Source organism: Telopea speciosissima, chromosome 11, assembly GCF_018873765.1.
Source record: "Telopea speciosissima isolate NSW1024214 ecotype Mountain lineage chromosome 11, Tspe_v1, whole genome shotgun sequence".
Lineage (NCBI taxonomy): Eukaryota > Viridiplantae > Streptophyta > Magnoliopsida > Proteales > Proteaceae > Telopea > Telopea speciosissima.
In genome coordinates this window covers 40,297,163-40,315,101 of record NC_057926.1, presented here as the reverse complement: position 1 = coordinate 40,315,101, position 17,939 = coordinate 40,297,163, and the positions used below count along the sequence as shown (strand labels likewise).

The following is a 17,939-nucleotide window of genomic DNA, read 5'->3' as shown; positions in this document are numbered from 1 at the left end:
TGGTTGTAATAATTCAATGCTTATGGTACACTACCGTCAATTTTAGTTTAACTGGAAATTATGGCTTGCTCTCTGCCTGTGGTAGCATATGGTTAAAGGAACTAGTTATTACCCCTAGTAGCCTAGTTTGCTTCTTATCAATTTATATGTTTGGAATGAAAAGTTGCACATTGTTGGAACTGCAGGAATATGTAGATCACTCGTCTTTGCTGTTCAAATTTTATGTCTTAGGTGAGAAAGTTTTTCATGCTGTCAAGAAGTCTACGCCTAATGCAGATGTCTTATTCTCTTCATATGAGAAAAATGGACTCAAACCTATTACGTTTGACAGGTGCATCTCTGCCTCTCTCTCTCTCTCTGATTTTTCCCCCCTGTTCTATCCGTGTTCAGGTTTCAGTTGACTATAACTACCCATCTTTCCTTCTGCAGCCTGAAATCTCTACCTACTGCTAAAGAAGACAAGCAATGCAGAGATGAGGTCACCTCCAAGACCAATAAACATGCTCTTGATCTGGGATTGGTAACAGATGCTGCAAATTGGCTTAAGAGAACATTGGATCTTACTATCTTCGGTTTTGATGTTGTTGTAAGTGGCGTTTTGGCTCAGTGTGTTTTAATGGATCCTAGTATTTGCAAGATAGGATGCATTATCATTCGTACTATGAGTGAACTGGAGGAAAGTTTTAGGCCCTTAGTATGATGTCAAATCCAAGTTACAAATGCTAGCAGACCTTAAGTGTGGTGTACAAACAATGATATCTCTATATATGCTTCACATTAAACAGAGGACTAGGGCATGTTGCTTCTGTGTGGCCTACACCATCTATGAATGTTAACCAATTGACAGTACAGTCAAAATGATTGCTAAAAATCTAGTCCCCATATATGCAACTATTTATATTACTATTATTTTCTTCTTGTGTATTTGTTTTGTTGAATTATTAATGTGTGCCTTTTGTTTCCTCACTATTGATGCATATAATTATTTTACTATTCTCATTCAGATCCAAGAAGGAAGTGGAGACCATGTCATTGTGGATGTGAACTACCTACCTTCATTCAAGGAATTGCCCAATGATGTTGCCATACCCGCCTTTTGGGATGCTGTCAAGGCCTCATATGAATCAAGAAGGACAAGCTAGCCAAAGTCCCATTTCCCTGATTACACTTCCTCCAGGAGTTTTGGTCTTTACAGAACATAGTTGAGACCTAGAGAGGATGAACGGCGCCCGCTCTAGTTCAACTGATGATGGGTCATTCTGAGTCTCTGACAAATCATGATCCAATGGTCCATGGACGATATTTGTCATGAAATTAGTTAGGTTGATACAGTTTGGCTGCTGTTGTGCTTTATTAACTTGGGAGGGACTTCACCAGACCCAGTCTTAGTGTTTTAATTTACCAGTTCATATAAGGACTACAAAGTTTTTTTTTTTCCCTTTATTAATGGCTTGGTGTTCCTTACAGTTTAACAAGTTAAGCGTATGTTGCCAAGTTTGCAATGGATCGTGGCTTGAATTGATTATTTCATGCTGCTGCATTTTATGGCATAAGGGTTCCACATGAACCACATCGATGATGAAACAGGTAACCTTGTCTGCAACAGGAAATTTGTTACAGGTAAACTTGTGTGCTAGTTGGAAAATGAGTAATCAATCAATTTATTAGCTTTCCAACTGGAATTGGTTTCTAATTTAACTAATAAAGTTGCAGTCATGCCTACCATTAATGCTTTCATATTTTTTGCCTTAAGCCCGATTCCTCCCACCATGAGTGGGGTATATCAAGGGTCAGCCTTAAGTCCTTATTTGTTTGCGTGTATCATGGATGATTGAACCAAAGACATACAAGATGAAGTTCCTTGGTGTATGCTTTGTTGATGATATGGATGAGAGATAAAAGCAAAGATTGACGTCAAGTTGAAGTCATGAAAATTAATCTTGGGATCAAAAGGTCTTAAGATAACTAGAACAAAGACGGAGTATATGGTCTGTAACGTTAGTAACACTAAGACTGTTAATGAGGTTCAATCATAACTAAAGAAGGTGATATAGAAGATGATGTTTCTCAAATAATTAAAATATGATGGATGAAGTGACAAGGGGTGTCTGGAGTGCTATGTGATCGGCGTATTTTGTTAAAGCTTAAAGGAAACTTTTACAAGATTGTTATATATACGATTGACTATGATGTATGGTTCGGAATGTTGGGCATTTAAGAAACATCATATATTCAGATAAACTATGTGTAGCGGACATGAGGATGTTGAGATAGATGTAAGGCAAAACTTGGAAGGAAAAGGTAAGGAATGACTATATTAGAGTTGAGTTGGGAGTAGTTCCGATACATGATAATCTTTGAGAAAGTCGTTTGAGGTGGCATGAACATGTTTAATGGAGACCTTGGGATGTTACAGTACAAAAGAGTGATTTGATTCAAATGGAAGTAGAGATGTAAACAGGTCGGATTCAGACAGTGCTAAATGGATACGGACATGGATACGGAATGTATATTTTATTCGTTTACATGTAAATATAGTTTTTCGGATAGCTATAGCCTATTCGTATCTGCATCCGTTTTGCTTTCGGACAGATTCAAATAGTGCTAACAGACACGAATACGGATATGGAAACGGATTTCGGCTTTCATCTACATCCCTAGATGGAAAGGCTCTAAATAGCCAAGAGTGGTCTAAAATAACCCTAGGAGAAATGGTGAGGAAAGACTTATATAGCTTAGGCCTCGTTTCGTCTATGACATCAAATAGAGCCTCGTTTCGTCTATGACATCGAATAGAGCTATTGGAGAGGTAGAATCTATGTAGATGACCTTATGAATCCAACGCACCCGTATATAGTCAGGAAGACATCAATGTTGGTACACCAAAAGCTATAAAATGTCTAATTGCAATGATAAGGACCTCTAAGGTTTAGCGATCAATCGTATAGTACTAATAAGAATCTTGCTCTTCAAGCAACTAATAGTAACTTATTCAAGATTCTCATGTAATCCACTTCAATGTATCTTAGAATCAACATTCTTGAAAGCACACAATGTGACTACAATATGAAAAAATTGCTCAATCATGTCCCCAAGTGTGAACAATTCTAAGGCAGATACCTAGCGACAACCAAAACACACTAATATCATTCGATGAACACAATTACTGGCCCATTGACTCTGACCCTAATAACTTTGATCCACCGAGTTTCCCAAGTCTCAACATAAATGTCCTTAATCCTCATATTCCAATCCAACGGTTGTTTAGTCGGTCCCACTTTTCAAACGTATCTAACGAGTAATGAGCCATTGATATACGAGTCGGTCAGAGACTCAGAGGTAGAAGCTGTCGAAAACCTGAAAAGCGAGTCAGCGAGACGGGAACCGAGTTTGTCCTCTCTCTCTCTCTCTCTCTCTCTCTCTCTCTCTCTCTCCTCCCTCTTGCCTCGTCCTTCCTCCCAGAAGCAGAACCACCGTTTCTAAATTCTGAGGTTAGAGCTTGTGAGAGAGTTGATGGCGACACGGTCTACATCAACGGCAGGAGGTGGTGGTGGCAAAGCGGCAAGCAATCCAGATGGGACGGCGAAGGCAACTGTGGCTGATCAGATATCTCAGGCCGTTCAATCCACTTCAAATCTTCTTCGTCTAATGCAGGAATCCTCTCCTTCCCAGGTCTCCTCCCCCCAATTTATGGTTCCTTGCAAATGATGCATGCAGCACTTGCAGTTTTGATGTTAATTTTTGAAGTATTTGATTGCATTTAGTTCAACTTAATTCACTGCCTTTACTGAGCCTCCGCATAAAAACTATAAGGTTTCTCTTGTTCCCCGATTATTTTGTATTTTTGAGGGGTTTTCTCTTAATGGTCAAACAACTAATGCCTAATGAGGAATACTCGAACTTTCAGTGGAAGGATGAGAATGTCACAAGCTGTGGCCCTAATATAATGGTGGTGGTTTCTTATCGTTGAATTTTAAGTTTCCAAGGATGTTACCTGTGGAATATTTGTTCTGATCCTAGGCTGTGAGGTCGATTACCAAATGAAATGTATTTTTTTGTAACTTTGGAGTAGCTCCAATAGCTGAAGAGATGGGTGGTATTTGCCTCCGATTGTTCAATATGTATAACAGAGACAAATGTTGCATGCTGAACTCCCTTGAAGGCTGAACAGAAAGGCCGAAAAGGATTTGGGAGGAATTTTTATTGGATATTGTGATGTGTCCATCAAATCCAAAATCAATTGTTTATTTTAATTAATTCGCGTTTACTTTTTTATGGGCGATTGCATGTCCAGAAGTATGACCTCAAAGTGTTTACGACTAGGGACAGAGTTAGGCTCTCTGTTTGCATGGTTGCTACATTGTGTTTCTGGGAATGGAGATTCCAGACACATGTAGATACACTTTAGTGTATATATCGGATTCGATCATTCATGAATCCGGCATGGTCTACCTCTATATATAAAGAAATTTTTATACAAGTGGAGTTATCTAGAATCTTCTGGAGAAATCTACACATGTGGAGAGGTGATATACAACATATGGACAATTGTACATTCTAGACACTGAAGAATGCAAGTTCAAATCATTGCCCCTCATCTTGTTCTCATCTATTGAACGAATTGCTGCTTTGATCATGGTAAAGGTGGCATGTATAGACCAATGCTTTGTTTGTATGGTTGTAATTACCTCTTCCACATAATTTAACCAAAAGTGCTTGTTATTATCATCATAGATGGACTCCTTCATACAAAATTTCCTTGAGGCTCTATCTGGTTGCAAGGGAAATGAAGGGAAGGGAAATGAAATCAAAACAAAACTAAAATGGAAACTTTGTAATCATTACATGAAATGAATGTTTAACTAATGGTAGAACATTTCAAATCTGGTTACTAAATAGCATTTGAAATGTTTAGTTACCATATTTGATTGGAGTTTAATAGAGTTATAGAATCATGATTAGAAAAGTTAATTCAGGGCTCTAAAAAAATATAGATTCTAGAAACACGAACTACAATTATACCATGATCTAGGTGGAATCGGTAGAACATAGTAGGGAAAAGTATTGGATGAAACAAAATCTAAATAAGAAGATGACTAAATCTAGCAATCTGAAAATGAACCAGAAACAAGGGTTCCATCCAGTGTGGAATTAAGGAAAAATAAGAAGTAAGAAGAAGAAAAATAGTATAAGAGAAGGGAGTAAGATCGCACCTGATAAAAGCAGAAGAAAAAAGAAGAAGAAGAAGAAGTAAGGAATCAGGTTTGGGATATCAATCCAGTATGCACTGCTCAACAGACCAAAACTCTTGAGAAAACTCAAATTTCTTCAGTCAAAACATCGTTAATTGATGTGTATAGCATATATAAAGATATTTTGAAATTCCTAAATTGATTCATAAAAGGACTCCTAATCACTCTTACACACTCAAGAAAGTAATAAACTCTAAAACAGAACTCTTAAAAGCTATCAAGTATTTTAATCTAATTCAAACACTTAACTTAGCTGCTAATCACTTATATATACTAACTTCGCCCCCACTTTATGGGCTTATAAATTAGGCCCATTACAATGAAACCCCAAAAAGTAGAAGGCCTAACCTATAATATAACTATCCAAAGGTCAATTTCAGCCCATTGAACTGCCAGCAACGCCTTGTGGGCCTCCCAAGCTTGCGTATAGGCTTCCATAATGATGACTTTGGGAATTGTGAAGTGTAAGGATCATGCATGTATTGGCTAACCATGCTAACAGCAAAGGCAATGTCTAGCCGGGTATGGGAGAGATAGATCAGCTTTCCAACCAACCATAGTTGTCAAGGCGCCTAGGCGAACCAAGGCGAGTGAGGGGCTCAGAAACCAAGTCGACACCAACAAGGCGACAAGGCGTTGCCTAGGCGACCAAGGCGACACCAGAATTTAAGGCGTGACAAAGGCGCCTGGGCTCCTAGGCAACGCCTTGATAACTATGCAATCAACCGTTGATACTGCTCTTTATCCACAGGGTCACCAGTCTTGCTAGAGAGCCAAACATTGCTTCAAAAGGAGTATCTGAAGGTTTACACCGTCACATGCCAGTTTCAGATAACAAATCCAAAGTGTATTTCCGTTGAGGAGAAACACCCCTGTAGTAGAACGGGCAACCTCAATACCAAGAAAATACTTCAATTGGCCAAGGTCCTTGATCTTAGATTCCTTCCAAAGATATAATTTGAGACAAGAAATTTCCTCAGTGTTGCTGCCAGTGACAACAAATCAACAATATCGTCCATAGAAACTATAAGAAGGGCAATCTTGGATCCAGATCTCTTGATGAAGAGGGTCTGATCAACATTGCTTTGTGTGTAGCCAAAAGAGATCATGGCACTGTGAAATCGTCCAAACCAAGCTTGTGGGGACTATTTTAATCCATACAAGGCACGTTTCAGCTTGCATACTTTCCCATGGGTCTTCGGAGTAGCAAAACCAGGAGGGATATCCAAATAGACCTCTTCTTCCAGTTCCCCATGGAGAAATACATATTTCACGTCCAACTGCTGCAACTCCTAGCCAAAGTTAACTACACATGACAAAATCACAGAGATACTGTTCATCTTCACAGCAGGAGCAAACGTCTCCTAGTAGTCAAAACCACAAGTTTGCGTGAATCCCCTAGCAATCAACGTGGCCTTGTATCGATCCACAGTGCCATTCATATTTTGTTTGACTGCAAATACCCATTTGCAACTTATTATCTTCTTTTGAGAAGGGAGAAAGACTAAGCCCCAAGTTCCATTTTTTTCTAGGGCCTGCATCTCTTCAATCATGGCTGCCTTCCACCGTAGGTATTGGAAAGCATCCTGTCAATTTTTAGGGAGAGAGATAGAAACAAAAGCACAATATGAGGGGGAAAGAGACTCATACGAAACAACCTAAGAAATAGGGTGTTGCATACAAGCTCGAACCCCTTTACGAACAGCAATGGAAAGGTCCAAATAAGGATAAAAAACAAAGGAGACTATGGAGAGAGATTACTAGCTGGTGGTGGATCCAATGCAGGCGGATCTGGTTGACTTGGAGCAGCTATGGTGGTGGCTATGTGCTTCCCACGAGCTCGAAGAGTATATGTACGGACAATGGGAGGAATAACAATAATGGGTTGGGTCTTCCCCTATATAGGAGACTCCTCCTGGAAAGGAGTATTATCTTCACCAACAAGAGGAGGCATATTTTCACCAAACTATGGAGACTCACCCCCTTGACGAGATGCCGGAGAAAATTAGGGTGCAGCTTCATTAAAAATAACGTCCATAGTCACATACATGCGGTTGGTGGATGGTAACACTAGTAGCCCTTCTAGGTAAGAGAATAACCAACAAACACACACTTTAAGACACGCGGTTCCAACTTACTGCGATGCTGATGGTTCCGGGCATAACAAACACATCCAAATACCTTTGGTAGAATAATGAAGGTATTGAATCCCTAAAGAACCTGAAAAGGTGAGCGGAAATCAAGAACCCGTGTAGGCATTCGGTTGATTAGATAGGTAGTAGTTAGAACAGCCTCACTCCAATATTGTGGTGGAACATGCATCTCAAACATAATTGCTCGCGCCACCTCTAGTAAATGACAGTTCTTGCGTTCAACCACCCCATTCTGAGCCAGTTTGTCAACACAACTGGTCTGAGGGAGAATACCCTGAGATGCAAGATATGCCTAGAATGCCCCATCCTTATACTCCGTTCCATTATCACCATGGAGAACTTCAATGGTAGCATTAAATTGGATGCGAACAAGATTGTGAAAAGATTAAAAGCAGGAAAAAACTTCACTTCTATGGTGCATCAAATAAAGCCAAGTAAGTGCAATGGGTATGACAGCCAATAAAAGAAACAAATCATTTATGCCCAGAAATAGAAGTACTACGGGTAGGGCCCCACACATCCGGATGGATTAACATAAATGAAGAAACACTTGTAATATTTAAACTGGAATAAGAAGAATGAGTTTGCTTGGCTAAAATGCAAGCATCACAAAAAACATCTTTTGGGTTACATTTTGGAAAATAAATTGGGACAACTTTTAACCAAAGTACCCATTGGAGGATGACCTAAACGTCTATGCCAAATAAGTAAATCAGGAGAAACTACGGGAGCAGAAGCAGAAACGGTTTGATGAGCGCGACTAGGAGATGAAGCAGCTTCGTCGAGCAATAGAGACCACCATGAGCCCTACCAGAGCCAATCGTTTTCCCTGTTACCAGATCCTAAAAAAAACAGTGAGACGGGAAAAAAGTCACTTTACAATTAAGGTCGGAAGTGAGATGACTAATAAAAATAAGATTTGTAGTAAAGTTAGGAACATGTAAAACTGAATTTAAAGTCAAAGTGGGAGTGTATGCGATGGACCCCTTCCCAGAGACAGGAAAGAGATATCAGCAATCCGAACCTTGTCTTTACCAGAACAAGGAGAATATAAAGAAAAGACTGGCAGTATTGGTCATATGGTCGGAGGCACGGGAATTGATAATCCATGGATGGGAAACAATTGACGCACAATGACCAGCAAAATAAATACCTGGGGAAGCACAGAGTCTGAGGGTACCAACATGGAAGAGAAAGTGGAAGCAGAGCTGGCAGAGCCGGATGAGTACAACTTGGTTACCAAGTGATGAAGGAGCTTAGTAAGCTCATCCTGAGAGGAGGAAGGGGCAGCACCAGGTAGAGAATTAATTGCAGTAGCCTCTGTATGATTTGCGGATGGTTTTCCGTGACCACGACTTTTGTTAGAAGAGGCAGTGGGACAGCCATGAAGCTTCTAACAGAACTCTTTGGTGTGTCTTTCTTTCCCGCAATACTCACCCTTGATAGGGTCATGGTTAGAACAATCACCAGGGCGAGCAGGCCCACTTTTGGGCTGTATGGGAGGACCAGAAAGGAGGGTCGATCGGTCTTGGTGAGAGGGAGGCAACATTGCAATGCGACTGCTGTCCTCTAGTTGAATCAATGAGCATGCCTGTTCCAGAGTGGGGAAAGGATCCCTGCGAAGAACTTGAGCACGGATCTGGTCATACTCCAGTAACTCCACATTAATTCCAGCAAGAAAGTCATACACCCCCTGAACTTATCTTCATGTTTGTTGAACTTGATAACATCATCAGGAGTAGAGGCCTGGAATGTATCATAGAAATCCAATTCCTGCCACAAACTGCGCAACTAAGAATAATATTGGGACAGGCTGAGTTCCTTATGCTTGGTCTCATGAAGTTTCTTGCGTAGTTCATAGACCTGTGCATCGTTCCCAACCTACGAACACGTTTCCTGAGCAGCCTTCCAAATTTTTGCAGCAGTGTCCAACAAGAGATAACCCCTAGTAAGTTGGAGTTGCATACTACTGAGTAGGTATGACATAACCAGGGAGTTAGCAGAACTCCGCCTCTCTTGTTCAGCACCTTCAGTAGTGGGTTTCCCTTTCGTACCAGTGAGAACCCAAATACCCGCTTGAGTTGATGGAGAGATAGCAGGATCGAGACCACATAAAAAATTGCTCCCATCCAAATGAACGGAGCATACATGGATGTGGGGAAGCCATCATGGGAAGTACAAACTTGCCTTCAGTTCCAAATGTAGCAGAAGAAAGATCTGAATTGGTTGTCATTGTTACCAAAAAATATCCCACAGGATAACAAAGCCACAAAGCGGAAGAAAAGATGCTAGAGCACCAACCAACCACCAACAAAAAACCACAAAAGGGAAAAAAAATAGCCTTTCAAATCATGAAATAAGGCTGGAACAAACAAAAGGAGGGTAGCGGAGGGGTGGAGAAAAGCACCACTGAGGGTGGTGGAAGGTGGGAGGCAATAACCCTGCCTCTCGGTGGCTCTAGAAAGGAGAGAGAGATAGAGAGAGAGATGCCGAGAGAAACCGAGAGGGAGGGAGGCAGTAGAAGGGTGGCGGTGGTGGTGGCTAGGTGATGGAGGCGCTGGGAAGAAATCGAGAAGGAGAAAGAGAAGAGGGGAGAAGAGAGTCGATCAGGGTTGGGGATCCCTAGGTCGATTCTACTCTGATACCATGATGACTTTGTGACTTGTGTCTATTAGACACAGCCCACCTTTATTTATAATAATAAGATATGAGTACAAAGACAATAAAGCCCCTAGGGCAACACAAATTGTACCCTAAGGACAATTATACCCTTGAATTCATATTACAACACATAATAATGCAAATGCCTCAATATTTGGTTAGAGTTCAAGCCTTCAAGGGAGTTACAGAATCATGATTAGAAACTTTTAATGCAGTTCAGGTTTCTAAAAAAGATTCTAGAAACAAGTACTGCAATTATACTAGGATCTATGTAGAATCAATTGGACAGACTCCTAATCATTCTCACACACTCAAGAAAGTAATAAACTCAAAACCGAACTCTTAAAAGCTATCAAGTATTCTAATCTAATTCAAACACTTAACTTAGCTACTAATCACTTATGCCAACTTCACCCCCACTTTATGGGCTTATATATTAGGCTCATTACAATGAATTAATGGAACCCCAAAAAATAGGACTAACCTATAATATAACTATCCAAAGGTCAATTCCAGCCTATTGAACTGCCACCAACACCTTGTGGACCTCCCAAGCTTGCATGTAGGCTTCCATAATAATGCAAATGCATCAATATTTGGTTAGAGTTTAAGGGAGTTACAGAATCATGATTAGAAAAGTTGTAATGCAGTTCAGGGTTCTAAAAAGGATTCTAGAAACAAGCACTACAATTATACTAGGATCGATGTAGAATTAATAGGACAGAGTAGGGACAAATATGGATGAAACAAAATCTAAATAAGAATCATGATTAGAAAAGTTACCTTCATTTCCCGTCTGTTGATACCAGACATAGCTTAACTATGTCGTACTTGGAGAAAGATCTTGGTTTGAGAACTTTTTTAATTGCCTAAGTTTGTCTCCAACCAATTTTGTTGTAGTATCCTGAAATATTCTGCACTCTAGTAGTCTACTAATGAGGAGATGAATGCTAAAATACAGTGATTTTTCACTTGTATCTCCTAGAGTTTTCTGTTGGGGGCTACACTTGCCATTTTATTATAGTGTACATGATTGACAAGTCTATTTTAGATTCTAGATATGAACTGTTCCCATTTTTGCCTCATGGTTTCTTTTATAAAATTTCTGGTTGTCTGGAATGCTACTGATGGAGGGTTATTAAGTCTTATGATGATTCATGTATATATGCACTATAAGAATTGATTTTCTTTTTCTGTGCAAATGTTCAAATGGTTTGTGTGCTTTCGATGCCAGCTTTCAAGTTGATGAAGTCTCGTCCCTTCTCCGGGCTTGAGAATAGCAATTCAAAACACAGAAATCTACTTATGCATTATTGCTCATATGTTAGTTATTTCATCTTCATTGCAGGCCCTCCTACTAAAGCTTCCAACTAACCTTTTAGCAAAGACCTCTACCATCAAGAATACTGGGCATGTAGGTGATGCTTCGCACAAGTTTTGGCTTGACGGTAGGATACTTCTGTCCTTCCTAATCTTCTGGTTTTTCTTGTGGGATTTAAAGCAGGTTCTGGAGCAGATGCCTCGGGTCATCTCATCCGTGGATGCACATATGGAAAATGGATTGCACAGGTTGGCTTTCATGTATGATTACATTGTTTTTTTTTTTTTTTTTTTTTTTTTTATCTTTTTTGATATTTTGGGGGTTAGGGGGGTGACTGGGGGTTTGTCATGCCACAGACCTGGGTTAAGACGCTGCCCCCCACATGTCAACCACCTAACTGCTATCCAGCTTTACTGTCCAAAATATTATTGACTCTCATTTGGTAAGTAAGAAACATGTAAACAATTGGGGAATAGTATTAAAAAAATGAAAAAGTTGGTGGATTTTGTAGAAGTTACCATAGGTCATAGTGTATTTCTAAAGAAAGCTTCTTTTTTTTTTTACCACAACAACATCATAGCCTTCTCCCAACTTAATGGCTACATGGATCCTAGAAGAGATAGCAAAATAAAAATAAAAAAGTAAAAAAGAGGGGGGGGGGGGGGGAGGGGGGGGGGGGCATACAACATTGACACAAACTCTAGGGCAACGACCCTTCTTAGCTATTTACCGCTTCTTAACTGCCCAACAGTCTGCTCCAGGCCTTGAGATGGAGTGTAATACAACAACAGCATCACATCAGCATAGTCCAACCAAATGGGGTTGACTACATGGATCTTTGCTCTCCAATCAGCTCTATTTGAGGTCATACTAGGAACAAGGCCTAAGCTAAGCATGTATTTCTTTACCACTTCTCTTATGTTTATTTTAGGTCTGCCGCCCTTGGTTTTTTTTTATTCTTTCAATCAGGATTACGTCACTCTTCCGAACTGGGGCATTTGAAGGCCTTTGTTGAACATGATCATACCAATTCAAACGACTCTCTCTAAGTTTATCATGTATCAGAGCTACTCCTGCCTAGTTTTCCCACACATTCATCTCAACATTGTCGTCTTTGCAACACCAGGTTTATTTATATGGCACTTCTTCATAGCCCAACATTCCCCTTGTACATCATAGCTGGTCTAGTGACAGTCTTATGAAATTTTCCTTTAAGCTTCAAAGGGATACGCCGATCACACAGAACTCTGGTCGCACCTCTCCACTTCATCCACCCTATTTTAATCATTTGGGCAACATCGTCATCTCCGTCGCCCTCCTTGTTTACGATTGATCCCAGATATCTAAAGTGATCACTTTGCGAGATCTCCATCTCGTCAATATTCACCATCTCATTATCCGTCCCAAAGCTGATAAAGTTACACACCATGTATTCTGTCTTAGGTCTACTTATCTTTAGGCCTTTTGATTCCAAGGTTGTTCTCCATAGTTCCACTTTGGCGTTAATCCCTGCTTTTGTCTCATCTACCAAAACAGTATCATCTGCAAAGATCATACATCAGTTGACCTCATCTTGTATGTGATGCAGATCTGGGGTTTGAAAACCCGGGTCGGATTGCTTACGGGCCCACCGTTGATAACTCAAATCATAAGCACAAGTGGCAAAACAGTAAATATTTGAAGCTTTATAAGAGCAATGGCAGAATGGTAAATAACTGAAAGTTATAATGGAATGAAAGTATCATAATTTAAGGGATCTTAAAGGGTGAATAAGGTAAACTAGAAGAGAGGACAGAATTGAAATTACAATTTAAAGATTAAGGGTAATCTAGGAATTAAAATGGATTAAGGACAACTTAGAATAATGAATAAAAGGGCAGATCTGGAACTTAAGTTAAAGGCTTATATATCAAAAGGAAGGGGGAGGAGGTCGTCTTCTACCTTGGATTGAAACAGCAAAGCGGAAGATAATGGAAGCTTTGAATGGAAGAACTCCTTCACTTCGGCACCTTTCAACCTAAGATTTCAGTCGAACAATATCTCGTCCCTTATTTCTGAAGATCTACTGGTATTTACCCAAAAGATTTGGCAATGACAGAGAACCAGCGACCTGAAACTGCAATTGACGGTAACTTGCAGAACCAGTGAGGAATCCTGGTCCGTTATCACAGCAGAAGAGTCCTTTGGATTTGAGCTCCTAAGATTCTAGCTACCTTAGAGAAACGTTTTGTTCCCAGAATTTGAAACCAATAGGATCAGAAACCAGAGAGTTCCAGTGAGATCTCCGAGTCTCAATATACTGTTAAAAATCAGGCAAACAAGGATAATAGTAGCAGACTAGAAGAGACCAGGGAGAAGAGAATAGGACAGAGGGAGAAAATAACAGGAGATGAACCCAAGAGACAGGGATCGATCAGAGAAGACCAAGAACAAACAGTTACGCTTCAACAGCAGGTAAACTCAATGTAATTTCATTCCAATCTCCAATCTGAGTTCTAATTGCACGGTTACGTTTACTTAAATAAAAAAGAAACCCAACTTGAAAAGGAAACCTACTCTAATTTGGAAACTCAAATTAATTAGTTAGCTGTCTCCTACTTAAGCTATCAAAATAAATATTGCATGTTAATCCAAAATAGATTTAGATAAGAATTACAAATAATACCTAATGAATCCAACATCTAACTGCATCAGTATGCCTCTAGTTAAGTTGTCCATGATGAGTGCAAACAAATAAGGGCTTAAGGCTGGTCCTTGGTGCAACCCAATTGAGATTGGGAATTCACTACCTTGCCCCCCCTCCCCCCCGGAGTTCTAACGCTAGTCACAACATCAGCATACATATCATTAATTTTGTCTATGTATTTACGTGACACCTGTCTCTTCTCTAAATCATTCCAGATTAGCTCTCTAGGGACTCTATCGTAGGCTTTTTCTAGATCTATAAAGACCCTATGAAGATCTTTCTTGCCCTCTCTCTATCTTTCCATAAGTCTCCTCAGTAAGAAAATTGCCTCCATTGAGGATCTTCCTGGCATAAATCTTAATTGGCTTTCCGAAATAGTAGTCTCCTTGCTCAAGTGAGTTTCAATAACCCTCTCCCATAACTTCATCGTATGACTAATTAACTTTATGCCTCTATAGTTAGTACAATTCTGAATATCTCCTTTGTTTTTATAAATTGAGACCACAAAGCTTCTCCTCCATTCATCTGCAATTTTCCTAGTGGTCATAATATTGTTAAACAACTTGGTTAGCCAGGATAGACCACAAAGTCCTACGTTCTTCCACACCTCAATTGGGATATCGTCTAGACCTGGAGCTTTGCCTGCTTTCAACTTAGTTGCTTTCTTTTTGTATTTTGTTAATTTCCTGCTGCATTATCTATCGCATTTCATTATTTTCGTTGGCCTAAAAGCACTCCCCTTGCCCTTACCCTCTCTCTCTCTCTCTCACACATGCACGTCCTATGTTTTGAATTTTTTTCCCTTCAGTTTTTAACCCGTCTAAACAATTTCCCTAATACTTCATTCTCTTCCTCCCCCCCCCCTAACCGTCCACCTTGCTTTTTCTTCGCCTACTACCTCAGAAGTAGATGTCATTACTTTTAATGGGTCCCACTTTATTTTCTAAACCCACTAACATTATAAGTGACTTAGTAATTAATCTATTATTTAACAGATTTGATGTTCTATAAAACCGAATTAACAAACAATTGAAATAAATTACTTCCAGGCTGTGCACAGGTTCATGTGCTTGTATTTTAGTATATGAACTCAATTGTAGTTCCAGATTCAGTGGGTTGTTGTAGTTGGATATTCTTTTTTTCCTTTTTTTGCCTTTCCTAAATGTTAGGTGGATGTTCATAACCATATTACACACTCCCTTTAAGTTTTCTCAATTAAAAGAAAAGGACTTGGCGAAGAGCATCTTCAGAAGATCAGATTTTTTAGATCATCTGATCATGATATTTGGTGGAAGAGATCTATAAGGACTTGCTGAGGGATGTCAACTCTATAACCTGTCCAGCTGTCCTGTGTTTGTAAATCAACGTATTGGCGAGTTCTGAGACTAGGTTCGTAAATCAGCATAGTGGCTAATAGTGAGGTTACCGCCCACCACGCATGAAAAGAAAGACTACATATGGCCTCCTCAGCCCTGGCCTGGTTCAAATACCATCCTTTTTCACTTTATCCTACCCTGCTCACTGCCCCTCAGGCTTAATAAAAAAAAAGCCTTTTCGTTGTCACTACTGATCGATATGGCTAGTTTTCGTCTGCTATTTGGCTAATAGTGAGGTTAACGCCCACCACCCATGATCGATATGGCTAGTTTTCGTCTGCTATTTCTAGTTCATGTCAGTGGGGGGAAGAAAAGAGGCCCACTACGAGAGGAAAGAGTGATTCAGGTGCTAACAGGTGCAGGTTTTTCATTAAATGAATGGTTATTTGGGAAATGTCTGTTGATGAGGAAGTTGTACATAGTTAAAAAGGATCAGGGGGCAGATTCAACCTGGGCTCCATTCGAAGAGACGAATAATGGTCCTTCTCCCATTGGTTAATTTGTCCTTTTTTTTGAGTGGGGAAGGGGGGAATGGCTTCTTATACCTGCAACTGATAACGTAACTCTGTAATCTGTAGTTGACAATTTCTGCAATCTCTCCTTTATCCTGATTGTCTTCAAGAAAGCTTTTGATTCTTGCAGTGTTCCTCAACTGAAGACTGTATTCCAGTTGCTTTGTAATATGGAAAGCTCCCAGCTTAGTTATGGCTCTCAAGTTCATCAGTCCCAAGAGGTACAAAACGTAATCTTACCTTGACTAAAAAATCATTTAGCTTTCCTTTTTTGGGTTTATGTTTTAGAAATCTCCTCTACATCCTATAGTTTGATTCCTTAAAAGAGCTCTAACTCACTATGTTATAGAGTTTCTGAACTCTGAGGATATTTATGGACTTTGGTACCTGCTCAATATGTGCCCTCTACTGGGTTAGGAATCGGATCCAGCAGAATGAGGAACTGACACTTTCACTAAGTTGGCAATTTAAGCAATACCGCCTTGGTTACGGAAAATTGTTGTTAGAAGTGGAGAGGGGAGAAACAAGGACTCCCCTAACCAATCAGCGAAAATCTATTGCTCTGAACCTCTGATTAATAGGATCATCTGCCAGATGTAATCTTCTGATACAATGCAATGAATTGAATGGAATGACCTTGCATTTGGTTTATGGAGACTTTGGCTATGTTTGGATGTCAAGAAAAGAAAAGAAAAAATTCAGAAATTTTTTTTTTTTAATTTGAGAGAGATAGACACATAAATCAGTCATTGCATCATCATGATTTTGTCTCATTATGTTTTTTCTTTTCATGACATCCAAACATAGCATTAATACACCTTCAGATGAAGAAGGTTCCTCTTGAACTCAGCTTAAAAAAAAAAGAGGAACTCACTTCGCTAAAGGTTTCAACTCGTCAGTTAGAGGTATAATGAAGCTAGTAGTATAGTAAGAGAATCAAGAAAATACAGTACTTGCTAGCCCGAAAGCTGATAAGGATAGAGGGAAAGCCACAAACATACGCCTTCGGATAATGCTTGTCAGTGCCTCTTGTTTCAAAACTTATCTTCAAGAGCCTTAGGATCAATTAACATGTTTTCAACATTTTTACTGTATTTAGTATGCAGGTTTTGAAACTTGATCACAGTAGTTTTTGAAATGAGTTGTTGCTGCTGACCTACCACTTCAAAGAAAACAAAAATAACGTTGGTTTTCACATGTTGGATTGCTTTCCTCTAGAAGAACTCGTCGGAGCAAGACAAGTGAGAAAAGGAACACAAAATATTGGTGGCACCATCTCCGCTACCATGATAATGGAATATTATTTGAAGCAAGATGGGAAAGAATGCAGAAGGTAAAAGGTTTATTAAAGCTCATTTTCATAGTGATGTCAGCAATCTTTTCTGCTCTCATTTGTCATCATCATTCTACTGTTTTAGAAACTAGCCAGGTTTGTGAGGTTGTAATCATCCTACCATTATTTCATTATCATGAATGAAAATTATAGAAAATATTTTGGCTTTTTTACCCTCTGTTTTTGTATGATCCAATCCATAGATAGACCCATACCCTCTGTGTGGTGATTTTACTTGAATCAACTGATGCGACTGGATTGATGTGGTTAAAATTGGAACTGAACTGATTACTCTCTTAGGTTTGATAGGATTTATTCTACCATATGCACAGTCCCTTTTCTGTGATGAATTTGTTAGGCAGCTATCTATCTGCAAGGACAATTTTCAAGGTCTATCACTCTAGCAGTCTAGCTGTTCTTGCTTGGCTGGGCTGAGAGCTGAGCATGGGATCCTCGATGCCGGAAAATATCAAGCATTCAAGCGCACTGTTCTCGAAACCTTTCTGTTGATTAGTGTGCTGGAATCTGGAGTAGTACAATAATAGGATACATAACAATATAACAAGAAGCAGAACTGGCGAAAGCCGGGGACCATCAAAAGGTATTGAATAGGATAGAACCTGAATAATACAGGGACAATCTATT

The 17,939-nt window shown here is 39.6% G+C and overlaps 2 protein-coding genes across 11 annotated transcripts in view; both read left to right on the top strand.

The window, feature by feature from the left end:
- Positions 1–1,242, top strand: part of LOC122645745 (inositol-tetrakisphosphate 1-kinase 6) — a 39,875-nt gene extending 38,633 nt beyond the window's left edge. For 4 of the 5 annotated variants that reach the window (XM_043839091.1, XM_043839087.1, XM_043839088.1 and 1 more), the window contains 3 exons: positions 186–331; positions 430–586; positions 1,005–1,242. In XM_043839091.1, the coding sequence (XP_043695026.1) occupies positions 186–331; positions 430–586; positions 1,005–1,142 (441 nt within the window). In that variant the 3' untranslated portion in view covers positions 1,143–1,242. Of the gene's footprint in view, positions 1–185; positions 587–1,004 lie in introns of all 5 variants that reach the window. The other variant, XR_006330511.1, reaches the window with a different exon arrangement.
- Positions 1,243–3,465: 2,223 nt separating this feature from the next.
- LOC122645746 (tobamovirus multiplication protein 2B) lies at positions 3,466–17,274 on the top strand. Of its 6 annotated transcripts, none has more exons than XR_006330513.1 (6): positions 3,466–3,672; positions 11,415–11,480; positions 11,571–11,647; positions 15,812–15,817; positions 16,091–16,182; positions 17,183–17,274. XR_006330513.1 is itself a non-coding variant. In XM_043839094.1 (5 exons), exons 1-5 carry the CDS (start codon positions 3,514–3,516, stop codon positions 17,204–17,206), a joined length of 405 nt encoding a protein of 134 aa, XP_043695029.1. In that variant the 5' UTR covers positions 3,466–3,513; the 3' UTR covers positions 17,207–17,274. The 6 variants fall into 6 exon arrangements, 4 of the variants coding, with proteins under 4 accessions (XP_043695029.1, XP_043695028.1, XP_043695027.1 ...); XR_006330512.1 differs by having other exon boundaries at positions 17,180–17,274; XM_043839094.1 differs by lacking the exon at positions 15,812–15,817 and having other exon boundaries at positions 11,571–11,635; positions 16,092–16,182.
- Positions 17,275–17,939: the final 665 nt, after the last annotated feature.

Coding starts and splice junctions, on each gene's coding strand:
- LOC122645746 (XM_043839092.1), top strand. CDS start 3,514: ATGGCGACACGGTCTACATCAACGGCAGGAGGTGGTGGTGGCAAAGCG. Junction 3,673..11,414: donor AGGAATCCTCTCCTTCCCAG/GTCTCCTCCCCC, acceptor TCTTCATTGCAG/GCCCTCCTACTAAAGCTTCC. Junction 11,636..16,091: donor ATGGAAAATGGATTGCACAG/GTTGGCTTTCAT, acceptor TGATTCTTGCAG/TGTTCCTCAACTGAAGACTG.